Here is a 13,635-nt window from a genome sequence, read left to right as displayed (position 1 = left end):
TGTCTGTCTGTCCCTATCTATCCCTCTCTCTGACTCTCTCTCTGTCTCTGTAAAAAAAAACCCAAAAAAACATAAATGCTGAGAAGGGTGAACATTATAATGATCATATTGCCAACATTTTCTGCCAAGAAAATGCAAGGTGGGGCAAAAGTAGGTTTACAGTTGTGAGTATGCAAAACAGGAATTTTTCTCATATTATTATTAATTATTGTATTATTTTTCATATGAACAAATGTAAACCTACTTTTGCTCACCCTATATTTAGACCAACCTGTATAGCAGATCCACCTAGGTTGGTTCTTTATGTTATAATTGTACATTTTAGAATGTTTTCTGTTTTGCTTGCCTGTTGATATTTAATTGTGTCATAAAAACATGTGTAGTGTGCATTATTTCTAAAATTTTAAGTACCACTATGGATTTTAGTTGCTTTAATTATGTTTTAGTCTATTAAAGTCTTTTATTTGCTCATTAGGAAAAATACTCTCTTTAACAAAAATACTCCACAATAACATAGAAGTTAACTTTACCCATTCAGATGGGGGGAAAAACGAATTTCCAACCTTGGTTTTACTTCGTGAATTTGAATTTTTTTTAGAGGGGGGCAGAGACAGACAGACAGGAAGGGAGAAAGATGAGAAACATCAACTCATAGTTGTGGCACCTTAATTATTCATTGATTGCTTTCTCATATGTGCCTTGACTTGGGGGCTCCAAGCTGAGCCAGTGACCACTTGCTCAAGCCAGCAATCTTAGGCTTCAAGCCACCAACCTTAGAGCTTAAGCCAACGACCCCACACCCAAGCCGGCAACCCTGCACACAAGCCAGGGACCTTGGGGTTTTGAAACTGGGTCCTCAGCATCCCAGGCCAATGCTTTATCCACTGCACCACTATCTGGTCAGGCTAATTTGAACATTTTTAAGGGAGAAGATAAGTCTCTTGATGTTTATAAGGATTTGCATCACATAATATCCTCTGTAGTCTTATGTTTAGAAATATAGATATATGTGTTTATATAATTATATTAAATATGTATGTTCTTATGTTCAGGTTTTTTATTTAGCCTTATTTAATATAAAATGTGAACTCTTACCTTAGTCTATGAATGTTTTGTTGTTAAGTGGTATTTTTAGATCACTAGTTTTATTGTGTTTTTAGGTAGTTTCCAGTATAAGCCCCTTTTTTACTAACTTTCTCTTGCATCTTTTGATAATGTGGCGGTGTGTTTGCTTTGCTGCATGATAGCTATAAAAATGTCTTTGCATTAAATATTGTTACCCTGGAATGAGTGAAGTTTTGTGTTACCTTGTTATAAGTAACTTTTGACTGCCTTATCACATTTTTTGGTGATAAAATATGTTTGTAGTGATTTCTACATTCATTATAAATAGTTTTAGCTTCAGGAATTTGTCCTTTCCACAAAATGAATTGTTTTTTTGTACAGTATTTCTGTGGGCCACTTCAGACCCATTTGTATATAGAGAAATAGAAGTAAGATTACAAATGGAATATATATTTAAATCAAAGACTGTTTAAGTTTCAGGAGGACAGAAAGTTTGCCTGTTCACTGCTATATCCTTCAATAGCTCACACAGTTTCTGGTAGATAATGTGGTAAGTTCTGCTTGGTACCTATATTTGTTAAATGAATGAATATAGGAACATTTATTACTAAAATAATGATCATGCTTAATTTATGGACTTTTTTATTTCTCCAAATTCTAAAGAGTAAAAACACTTAATTTTTATGGGTTGAAGCAAAATATTTAGTACTCAGTTACAGTGTATTAATGTTTTGTGGGGTTTATTTTTTCTATACTTTTCTATAGTTATCCCCCGTTTTAACCAGCGAAGTTCATAGTGTTCGTGCAGGACGGCATCTTGCTACCAAATTAAATATTTTAGTACAGCAACATTTTGACTTGGCTTCAACTACTATTACAAATATTCCAATGAAGGTGAGCAGTTCTTTTTCTTATTATTTAGGAATCTCTGTTTTGCTTTTTAAACATTTATTTGACATGCATTATTTATTTTAATTGAACCTTAACTTTTTCTCCCCATATTATGTTTTCTGTTTTGCTAGCCCACATTCAGTGTCTTTGACCAGGTCAGTAAACACTGAAAAGCAACCAGAAAGGATCACAGAACAAAATGCTGTGTTTTTCTCTCTAATAAGAATTCTATATCAGCGTTTTTGCTTTTATGTTCTCATAATTTTCATCAAAGTAAAATCTCTATCTTAAATGATTACTTTTTCTGTGATTCTTTTTCTAACAGTTGTTATTAGATTTTACTTACATTGTGTATTCTAGTGGGTCTTTTATTTTCTGTGCTTTTGATTTTGCCCACCGAATATAGAGGTGTTTGTTACTAGTAAGTCTGGCTAGGGAAAAATAGTTCATAGTTTAAATAAATTTATTACCCTTCTGAAAAACCAAGGGTGTGAGTTTTATGATTTTATTAATGGTTATTCTTAGGAATTTGTTATTACCTGTTTCTTTTCATCTTATTATTAAGTTGTCTAGAACTAACAGAAGCCTGGACCATTGTAAGCTTTAAATGAAATTTTGCTAAGTGGAGTTGATTTTAATTTTATTAATTATATTTACAAATAAAATAACCCCATATCTAAAAATACATATAGACTTCCTATATGTCCCAGTTTCATTGCTTTGCAACTGTATGATGAACACTAAATTGCTTGAGAAATAGCTTTTATTATTAATTTCCTCCTCATACCATTGACTGGCTCTTTAATAGAAATTATAGCTTTATCCCCATTTAATAGTAATTGTAGCTTTATAATAAAGTATACCTATTACACTACTTGTTAAGTGCTTCTGTATCGGTTAACAAGTAAAGTAGCATAATTGGTATACAGAGGCAGTTAACAAATAAAGTAGCATAATAGGAGTACTTTATTATATACAATTTCATGAGTTACAAGAAAAATACTCTAAGGGTGACAGATACCTTACTCTTAGTATTTGATTATATTTGTCTGTTACTTGTGTGATTCTTTCTTCAATCTTTTTTTTCTTATAGATAAATAATATAAAGTTCCTGTTTACTACTTAGTAAAAACAAGTTTATTAGTCAGTAGTTGCTATTTTATGTAGTTGATGTTTGCTGACTGACTGTAGGTATTTAAAGATGCTTTTTCCTTTTTTAAACAACTGTTTTACTTTCAATTTACATAAACTATTTCAATTACATTGTATTTGTTTACAGACAATTGTGTATATTGTTCAAGACTCTGCATTAGGAATAAATATATTTCTAACATTTCTGGACTAATCATATGTTAATTCTGACATAATATACGAGAAATAATTAGGTATTGTATTACTTATATATAGCCAGCAGTTTTTTAATAGCGTTCATATTTCAGTGTAAAACTGTTGCATCTTTAAATAGATAAATTACTGAGCAAGCTATACCATTACTATAGCTAATTTTTGTTGGGTGTATTTGATCTCATTTTAAGCAAAAAGCAAAATTAATAGTTAATAAATAACTTCATTATTTGGAAAACAAAACCAAGTTATTTTAAATTTTGCTTTAAGGAAGAACAACATGCTAACACATCTGCCAATTATGATGTGGAGCTACTTCATCACAAAGATGCACATGTAGATTTCCTGAAAAGTGGTGAGTAACAAACATTGAAAAGTCTTCATTTGTAAGCTGCAACATGTGAAAGCATACCAGCAGCTTTGAGATGTTTCTTCAGTAAACAAACCTGATTGACTTGAGTTTATTCCTTTCCAAGCTTATCTGACAATGTTACCTATTAATGACCATGGGACTAGTGTTGTTTCTGTAGAATTTACTTTGGGAAGGGGAGCCATTGGAGTCATGTCATAGTTTTTCTTTTGCAGGCAAACCACCTTGGGAAGGGAGGACAGGAGCTGACTTGAAAGAGTGCTAGACTTACAGCTTGCCTAGATAAAAATCAATTTTCTTGAAATTTAGTGGTTTTTTCTCTAAAAAGTAGTGAATTTGTAGGTCTTTTCTCCCAAACTGCCCATTTCTGCAACAGTATTAGCATACTTTAGGGAAAAAGACTCTGGAGTTAGGAGATAATAGTTTTAGCTAAAGCTTTGCCACCAGCTAGCAAGTCCCAGGTGTTTCTAGACTTCAGTGTATGCACTTATAAATTAAAGATGTTAGATTAGATGAATTATAATATTGTATTCATTCTCAAAATTTGATGTAATTGTCTTTAGAATTTGACATTTTGTTAAATCTTTTAAAATGTTCTCTGTGTAAATTGCTGCTATCAGAGAATTAAATGATTGACTTTGATCATGTTTTGTTTTTGTTTTTGGGTTTGTTTTTTTTTTTATTTTTCCAAAGTGAGAAGCCGGGGGCGGGGGGTGAGGGACAGACAGACTCCTGCATGCGCCCGACTGAGATCCACCCAGCATGCCCACTAGGGGGCGATGCTCTGCCCATCTGGGGCCATTGCTCCATTGCAACCAGAGCCATTCTAGTGCCTGAGGCAGAGGCCATGGAGCCATCCTCAGTGCCCAAGCCAACTTTGCTCTAATGGAGCCTTGGCTGCAGGGGGGGAAGGAGAGGGAGAAGGGTGGAGAAGCAGATGGGTGCTTCTCCTGTGTACCCTGGCCAGGAATAGAACCCAGGACTTCCACACACCAGGCCGATGCTTTACCGCTGAGCCAACCGGCCAGGGCTTGACTTTGATCATGTTGTATACATCTTTTCTAAATTGAATACCTTGAGCCAGCCAATCATAGTATTTGTTACATTTATAAGGAATTTTGCCATGAAAGTAACATAAATTTATAACAGGAGGAAAACTATTAAGGTAAATGAATATATTAATGTTTAACAAAGGAATGTAAAAATGTTATTTTTAAAAATACAATATGTAAGCCCTGGCCAGTTGGTTCAGCAGTAGAGCGTTGGCCCGGCATGTAGAAGTCCCAGGTTGGATTCCTGGCCAGGGCACACAGGAGAAGCGCCCATCTGCTTCTCTACCCTTCCCCCTCTCCTTTCTCTCTGTCTCTCTCTTCCCCTCCCACAGCCAAGGCTCCATTGGAGCAAAGTTGGCCCGGGTGCTGAGGATGGCTCCATGGCCTCTGTCTCAGGCACTAGAATGGCTCCAGTTGCGACGGAGCAACATCCCAGGTGGGCAGAGCATCACCCCCTGGTGAGCATGCCAGATGGATCTCAGTTAGGAGCATGCAGGAATCTGTCTGTCTGCTTCCCCCTGCATCTCACTTTGGAAAAATAAAAAATAAAATAAAATACAATATATAGGCTTGACCTGTGGTGGCATAGTGGATAAAGCATCTACCTAGAACACTGAGTTTGCTGGTTCAAAAGCCTGGGCTTGCCTGGTCAAGGCACATATGCTTCTGCTCCTCTATCTACTCTCTCTCTCTATCGCTCTCTCTCTTCCTTTCTGTCTCCTCTCTAAAAGTGAATTTAAACAAATACAATATGTGGGAATTATTAAGAACCTGTGAGGTAATACAGTTTTTAGAATATTTTTCAAACTTAGAAAAAAATGGTAAAAATGTTCTTTATAACACAACCTCTTTCTCTAAAATAGTTGTTTATGGAGCTGTAGTTCTTTGTTATAGATGGGTGCCACATGCAAAACACTGTGGTAGCCGTAAGGACAGAGTGCTGAGGGAACGCAGTGGGTGGCATGTGACTATACCTCTGAGTTGGGCAGAGTTTACAGAGGAGGTGACATAGACCTGGATTCTGATGAGTAGGCTGAAATTTAGGCCAGATATCTTCTTCAAGCTCCAGTTCTATGCAGATGGTCCCCTGCTTACAATGATCTCACTTAACATTTTTTTGATTTTTCAACTTTATGATGGCATGAAAGTGATACGCATCCAGTAGAAACCATACTCTGAATTTTGAATTGTGTCTTTTCTGGGGCTGGAGATATGCAGCACGACACTTTCTCATGAGGCTGGGCAGTGGCAGCGAGTTGCAGCTCCCAGTCAGCCTCGTGCTCACGGGGGTAAACAGCTGATAGTCTACAGTGCACTCTGTTGCCAGTGTTTTTGGATATTGTGTTGTGAGCACATTTAAGGTAGGTTAGGCTAAGCTATGATGATCAATAGATTAGGTATATTAAATACATTTTTTACTTAAAATAGGTTTATCAAGATGTAACCCTATCATAGGTTAAGGAGCATCTGTATATTTTATTGCCTAATTACAGCAATTCCTTACTTAAATTCAATAGGCTCTGCAATTTTAAATGAAATAACATATACTAAAACCAGTTTTACCTTAGGCTAATTGATACAAACAAGAGTTAAGTTCCTATAACATATCATCAACATTGAAACGAAGTGATGTTGAATAAAACAGCGTTATTTGAGGGCCTTCAACATACCCAAAACATCTATAGAGCTTTGCCGTCTAAACTAGTTTTCTAATGTTCCCTCTCTCAGTGAATGACCCTATTGTTTATCTGGTTATACAGTGTCTGTAAAGTCATGGTGTACTTTTGACCAGTCACAGGAAAACAACAAAAGATGATAGAAATGTGAAATCTGCACCAAAGGAAAACCCTCCCAGTTTCTGTGGGATGATGTGGCAGCATGTGCGCATGCGCAGATGATGACGTAACACCGTGTACACAGCGGGGCAGCCCACGGCCGTGCCAGTCGAGATGTGGACGGTACAGAGGAAAGTTCAGTGTGTTCTGTGGCTCGCTAAATTTGAATCCGTGACCAAAGTGCAACTTGAATATCGGCGCGTTTATAACGAAGCGCCACCACATAGGAATAACATTACTTGGTGGGATAAGCAGTTGAAAGAAACCGGCAGTTTGGTGGAGAAACCCTGTTCTGGTAGGCCATCAGTCAGTGACGAGTCTGTAGAGGCTATACGGGATAGCTACCTAAGGAGCCCTAAAAAATCTGTGTGTGAGCCCACATTGAACTGCACTGAATAGGTATGAAACTGGGAGAGTTTTCTTTTTATTTGGTGCAGATTTCACATTTCTATCGTCTTGTTGCTTTCCTGTGACGGGTCAAAAGTGCACCATGACTTTACGGACACACTGTATAAGGCAGGACCCTCCGAGTCATCTTTAGAAGGTCTGTCATTCTTCATATCTAATCTTTTTATCATAGTTTCTTTTATTTTTATTTTTTGGCTTAAACTGCAGAGATTTTATTTTCTGTTCTAAAGGCCTAGAAAGCCAAGATTAGGCTGACTACACGGTTGATTTCTTTCTCTCTCTGTGGCTTATAGATGGCTATTTTTGTCTTCACATGGTTCTCTATATAAGCATACCATCACATTTTTTTGGCTTTATCTATCACGTATCTCTCAAATGCATCCACATCTGCACCTCCACACCTCCACTACTATTACTATCTCCTTACTCATAATCTAGCCTATTATTTTCTTAACCTAGTATCCCATAGTTGCCTCGTAAATGGTATGTCTTATCTACTCTAGACCTGCTAACTAGAATAAGTGTCGCAGTGCTAATTATGACAATGACACAGTCCCCTTATCTTAGCACCTTCTAATGCTTTTCTGTTGCCCTTAAGATAAAGATAAAACAGTTTAAATATTTTACAAGGCCCTGAACCTCTTCCTGCTCTCATCTGCCACAGTATTTTGGCCTCTGCTGTTTTCCTTGCTCAAATATGTTTTCCTTTATTTTTTTTAGTTAATTCCTGTTCATCATTTTAGAATTCAAACTAGTTTTTACTTCTCAAAAAACCTTCCCTGATGTCTCAGCATAGATCAAATCTCTTTTTAAAGACTCTCATAGCACGGAATATATTACCTTCAGAGCTTTGTTAACTCTATAGTTAACATTTATTCACTATACCAATGAATAGCATTTATTCATTATTTTATTAATATCTGTTTACTGTAGATTGCATTCAGGCAAAAAGTGCTTACTGTTAGGTTATATACTTACTTTCTAGGTCCCTCATTTTATGTTTCTTATACATTCATTAGGATTCAGTATAACTAATTGTGCATTTCCTTAAGTACTTAACCATGTTATTTTATTATTTAACGGTGTCAGAGGGGAGCATTTGTAGATTATTGAAATTAAAGACAATTTGCTGTTGACTTTCAGTGCAGTGGCTGAGATGATTACATTAATTGATGAGAAATTTAGAGAATAGTTAAATATTTATTTTTACCATGGCTAATATCCAAACTCTATTTGGTATTTTTCTAGGAGACTTCATAAAAAAGATGTCCTCCCAGAGATACATTATAAAATTTAAACTCTTTCAGAAACTTTGGGCAAATGACTGGAAGTTTGTGGTCTTGAATGTAACATTACTGTTTCTCTGACTTATTTTTGCAGGTGATACCCACCTAGGTGGTAGCAGTAGAGAGGGTTCATTTAAAGAAACAATAACATTGAAGTGGTGCACACCAAGGACAAATAACATTGGTAGGTATTTTAAAACGGTCTTAAATATTCTAAAGTCTCATTAACTAGCTTCCTTTGGAATTTTTGTTTTTCATTGTTTTACAGTTTCAAGAAACAAGTGTTTTTTCTCCTTTCTGGAAATATTTTTTATTTTCTTGCAAATCATTGTTTTCTTTTATTTCAGAATTACACTATTGCACTGGCGCTTACCGAATTTCACCTGTAGATGTAAATAGTAGACCTTCCTCCTGCCTTACTAATTTTCTTCTAAATGGTAACTTTCATCATTTAATTGTTTTGTCTGAGATAATTACAAGTGAAATCATTGGTGAGAATATGTGAAAATGTGAACTCTGGAAAAGCCACTTTTTCAACATTGTTTAACCATTTTATTTCCCAAACTGTTCTAAAGTTATACAATTGTAAATAACCTTTGCTAGTGTATAAAATAAGGTGACTTTATTTCTTTTAGGTATCTAATTAAGTTTTATTTATAGTGTTTTTAATTTAAAAATTCCGTCATTAGAGTCTACAGTTTTTTGTGTTTTGGTTTTTTTTGGAAGATAGAATAATACAGACCATTTATCTTGGCCTATTGAATTTTAACTTACAAAGTATATATATATTTATTTCTCTTTGAACACTGTGCCTTTATTATAACATTTTTAATATACAGTATTATTCTTACACATGTGGCCTTAAAAATGTGGTTTTGTTGTGTGAATTTGTGTGTGTGTGTGGGGGGGGAATACAGACAGGGACAGTTAGGAAGGGAGAGAAATGAGAAGCATCAAATAGTTGTTCACTGATTGCTTTCTCATATGTGCCTTGACTGCGGGGCTCCAACTGAGCCAGTGACTTTGGGCTTCAAGCCAGCAACCTTTGGGCTCAAGCCAATGGCCACGGGGTCACGTCTGTGATCCCATGCTCGAGCTGGTGAGCCCATGCTCAAGCCGGCAGCCTTGAGGTTTTGAACTTGGGTCCTCAGCATCCCAAGCTGATGCTCGATCCACTGTGCCACCATCTGGTCAAGCTGAAAAAAAATTTTTTTTAAACCAAATTATTGGATTTTATTTTCTAAATCTATATTCTAGTGGCTTCTCTGATGATTTTTATGATCAAGTAGTTTGTTACCCACTGATAAGATGAGTTAGCCAGCTTTTGTCATAGGATTAATTTCATAGCTATATTAAGCACAATTTGATTATCAGTCTATGTAAAGTCCAGATTAAAAACATTTGGTCACATGAAATAGAAGGTAGTTAACAATAATAGTGCTGATAAGTAGTGATTGTAGAAGTGAACTGAGACTTTGCTTTCACCCCCAAATGTTTCAGAGCTATGAGAACTTGAGGGTTATTCAACAGTTGTCTCACCTTTCTTCTTGCTATCCAAGGGAAAAATTTTATATGAACTTGTATTTGAAGGAAGAGTGTAACCGAACATTATATTGGCGACCACTATATTTACTTTGGGAAACCATCCTGTAACTATGTAAGCTCAGAGTGACCAAGAGAAGCTACGGCTATTATTCAGACTTTTCAGACTTGAAACTCAGATATACTAAATTAGCAATGCTGGTAAAATATGAGGGTTAATATGTAAAATGAAAAATCTAACATAAACCTTAAGGGAAAAAATAAGAGCCCATTTGAATTTCATTACTTTTGACAGGTCGTTCTGTTTTGTTGGAACAACCACGAAAGTCAGGTTCCAAAGTCATCAGTCATATGCTTAGTAGCCATGGAGGAGAGATATTTTTGCATGTCCTTAGCAGTTCTCGATCCATTCTAGAAGATCCACCTTCAATTAGCGAAGGATGTGGAGGAAGAGTTACGGACTACCGGATCACAGTAAGACTCTGATGTCTATAAATTTTATGATTTGAGTCTGTCCTCATTCATCAAGTAGTTATGGAGTACCTAATATATACTGTGACATAAGATCTGTGACAAAAAGTTTTCGGGAAGTTGATTATTTTAATTAGGTGAATTTCCTTTAATACTTGCTCAGAAGAGCTATTTATCACTATGTAGTCTTCTTTATTTATTCATTGTGTACTTAGAAGTACCTGATTAGCATTGACATACTGGAATTATAAGAATGTATAGAATTTATTTGAATTAATATTTTGGGTGAAACTTTAGTTCTGGTAACTTAATGGCAAACAAAAAACATTTCAATAGTTAGATTGCTGCTACTTTGAAATAATACTTAATTTTTGTGTTATTTAAAGCTTTTTTTTTTTTTTCCCTGAAGTGAGAAGCGGGGAGGCAGACAGACAGACTCCCGCATGCGCCAGACTGGGATCCACTCAGCATGTCCACCTGGGGGCAATGCTGGGCCTCTCTGGGGCATTGCTCCGCTGCAATCGGAGCCATTCTAACACCTGAGGCAGAGGCCATGGAGCCATCCTCAGCGCCCAGGCCAACTTTGCTCCAATGGAGCCTTGGCTGTGGGAGGGGGAGAAAGACAGAGAGAAAAGAGAGGGGGAAGGGTAGAGAAGCAGATGGGCACTTCTCCTGTGTGCCCTGACCGGGAGTTGAACCTGGGACTTCCACACACCAGGCTGACGGTCTACCGCTGAGCCAACCGACCAGGGCCTATTTAAAGTTTTATATAAGGAAATTCTATCTTATTTTTGGTAGAAATTCTATTGTTCTGATTTTAATTTTTTATTCTTCCTCCCATCATTTATATTTGCTCTTCATGGCTATATACTTTTTGAGATGGTTGTAAAAATTAAATGAGATTGATGTGTACAAGTGTATTTTGTAAACCAAAGTGTTATATACTGTAAGTGATTATTTTTGATAGACCTTTTTTTATTGTTTTTAGATTTTTTAAATAAAATGAAAACTAACAAATATTCATTATAGAAAATTTAGAAATATAGATGTCTTACAAAAAAAACAAAGACTAAATTACTTAGAATTCAGTCATTCAAAGATAACCACTGTTGACATTTTGATGCCATGTCCATAGCTTTTTAGTAAACATTGGTATTCTAATATAATTATGATTCACTAGTTCTTTTTTCTGTATATGATAAAAAAGTTAAATTACAGAAGTTAAGAAAAATAAGTGTTTCTTCATTTTTAAAAAGTAGAAACAACAATGAATTTATTTATACATGAGGCCTCAGCATTTCCATTGTAATAAAGGCTGGTAGGTTTCATGTTCAAAAGAAATGAAAAAAATTCGAGGTGGTGTAGGGGGCGCTGTTAGAGAAAATGCTTTGTTGCATATCACAGGACAGAAGACATCAGGGAAACAGACTTGTTACATGTAATCCATACTGAAACATTAGAAAATAGTTTCTAATTTTATCTTATTTGGTTATCATTAGGATTTTGGTGAATTTATGAGGGAAAACAGATTAACTCCTTTTCTAGACCCCAGATATAAAATTGATGGAAGTCTTGAGATCCCTTTGGAACGAGCAAAAGATCAGTTAGAAAAACACACCCGTTACTGGCCTATGATTATTTCACAAACCACCATTTTTAACATGCAAGCGGTAAGTGTTAGTTTCAGCTTTTCTTCTTGATTAGTTATATATTCTTTTCAGAGCCATTTCTCAAGCAAAGAATGAACTATATGAGTTTGCTACTGTTAAATAATTAGCAACAGAAAATTGATGAGGCATCGCGATGTTTAAAATAAGTTGAACTTCTGCCTTGATGTTTTGATAGTTGTTTTTCAAGACAGATTTTTATTTTTTTTTTAATGTATCAGGTAGTTCCATTAGCCAGTGTTATTGTGAAAGAATCTTTGACAGAAGAAGATGTGTTAAACTGTCAAAAAACAATATACAACTTAGTTGATATGGAAAGAAAAAATGATCCTCTACCTATTTCCACAGTTGGTACAAGAGGAAAAGGCCCTAAAAGGTAATTTTTTCTCTATATATAATATTTATTTGATACATACTGGGTTTTTTGTGGGGTTTTTTTTTACAGAGACAGTCAGAGAGAGGGATAGACAGAGACAGACAGGAAGGGAGAGAGATGAGAAGCATCAATCATCAGTTTTTCATTGCGACACCTTAGTTGTTCTTTGCTTGCTTTCTCATATGTGCCTTGACCGTAGGCCTTCAGCAGACCGGGTAACCCCTTGCTCGAGCCAGCAACCTTGGGCTCAAGCTGGTGAGCCTTGCTCAAACTGGATGAGCTCGCGCTCAAGCTGGTGACCTCAGGGTCTTGAACCTGGGTCCTCCGCATCCCAGTCTGACGCTCTATCCACTGCGCCACCGCCTGGTCAGGCGATACATACTGTTTTTTGTGTGGTTTTTTGGGTTGTTTTTTTTGTGTTTTTCTGAAGTTGGAAACAGGGAGGCAGTCAGATAGACTCCCGCATGCGCCCGACCAGGATCCACCCGGCACGCCCACCAGGGGGCGATGCTTTGCCCATCTGGGGCGTCGCTCTGTTGTGACCAGAGCCATTCTAGCGCCTGAGGCAGAGGCCATGGAGCCATCCTCAGTGTCCAGGCCAACTTTGCTCCAATGGAGCCTTGGCTGTGGGAGGGGAAGAAAGAGACAGAGAGGAAAGAGAGGGGGAGGGGTGGAGAAGCAGATGGGCGCTTCTCCTGTGTGCCCTGGCTGGGAATCGAACCCGGGACTCCCGCACACCAGGCCGATGCTCTACTACTGAGCCAACCGGCCAGGGCCATACATACTGTTTTTTAAGCTAACTTATTCCATATGTAAATTATATGTTTGGGATATGTGTGTGTGTGCACACATATAATTGAGATGAAATGATACAAAATAGCAGAATTGGATACCTTATAACTTAGAATTGCTCCATTAAGTTTGAAGAGAAAAGAAGTCCATGTTTAATTATTTCCTTTTATTTTACCAGTAGCAAGTGATACTTTAATATTACTTAAAGAGTATTTCTAAGATTTGTTATTTTAAATCTTTACTTCAGAGATGAACAATACCGTATAATGTGGAATGAATTAGAAACCCTTGTTAGAGCCCATATCAATAACTCAGAGAAACATCAAAGAGTCTTGGAATGTCTGATGGCCTGTAGGAGCAAACCCCCAGAAGAAGAAGAACGAAAGAAACGAGGAAGAAAGAGAGAGGACAAAGAGGACAAGTCAGAGAAAACAGTGAAAGACTATGAACAGGAAAAGCCTTGGCAAGATTCAGAGAGGTGACTTGTTGGTATTGACATAGCACAATGGTACCTTTTGGCATATCATATTCTGCAT

The 13,635-nt window shown here is 36.6% G+C and overlaps 1 protein-coding gene and 1 long non-coding RNA gene across 3 annotated transcripts in view; one reads left to right on the top strand and one right to left on the bottom strand.

The window, feature by feature from the left end:
• Positions 1-13,635, bottom strand: part of LOC136383500 (uncharacterized) — a 97,131-nt gene that overhangs the window by 66,171 nt on the left and 17,325 nt on the right. The gene's annotated exons all lie outside the window — the stretch shown is intronic.
• INTS13 (integrator complex subunit 13) overlaps positions 1-13,635 on the top strand; it is a 32,919-nt gene that overhangs the window by 12,832 nt on the left and 6,452 nt on the right. For both annotated transcript variants that reach the window (XM_066353347.1, XM_066353339.1), the window contains 8 exons: positions 1,831-1,959; positions 3,571-3,655; positions 8,346-8,435; positions 8,599-8,688; positions 10,089-10,267; positions 11,764-11,934; positions 12,153-12,307; positions 13,347-13,577. In XM_066353347.1, coding sequence (XP_066209444.1) covers positions 1,831-1,959; positions 3,571-3,655; positions 8,346-8,435; positions 8,599-8,688; positions 10,089-10,267; positions 11,764-11,934; positions 12,153-12,307; positions 13,347-13,577 — 1,130 coding nt within the window. The remainder of the gene's footprint in view (positions 1-1,830; positions 1,960-3,570; positions 3,656-8,345; positions 8,436-8,598; positions 8,689-10,088; positions 10,268-11,763; positions 11,935-12,152; positions 12,308-13,346; positions 13,578-13,635) is intronic.

Source organism: Saccopteryx leptura, chromosome 1 (assembly GCF_036850995.1).
Source record: "Saccopteryx leptura isolate mSacLep1 chromosome 1, mSacLep1_pri_phased_curated, whole genome shotgun sequence".
NCBI lineage: Eukaryota > Metazoa > Chordata > Mammalia > Chiroptera > Emballonuridae > Saccopteryx > Saccopteryx leptura.
Note: the sequence above shows the minus strand (reverse complement) of the source record. Positions and strands in the feature narration are given on the sequence as shown.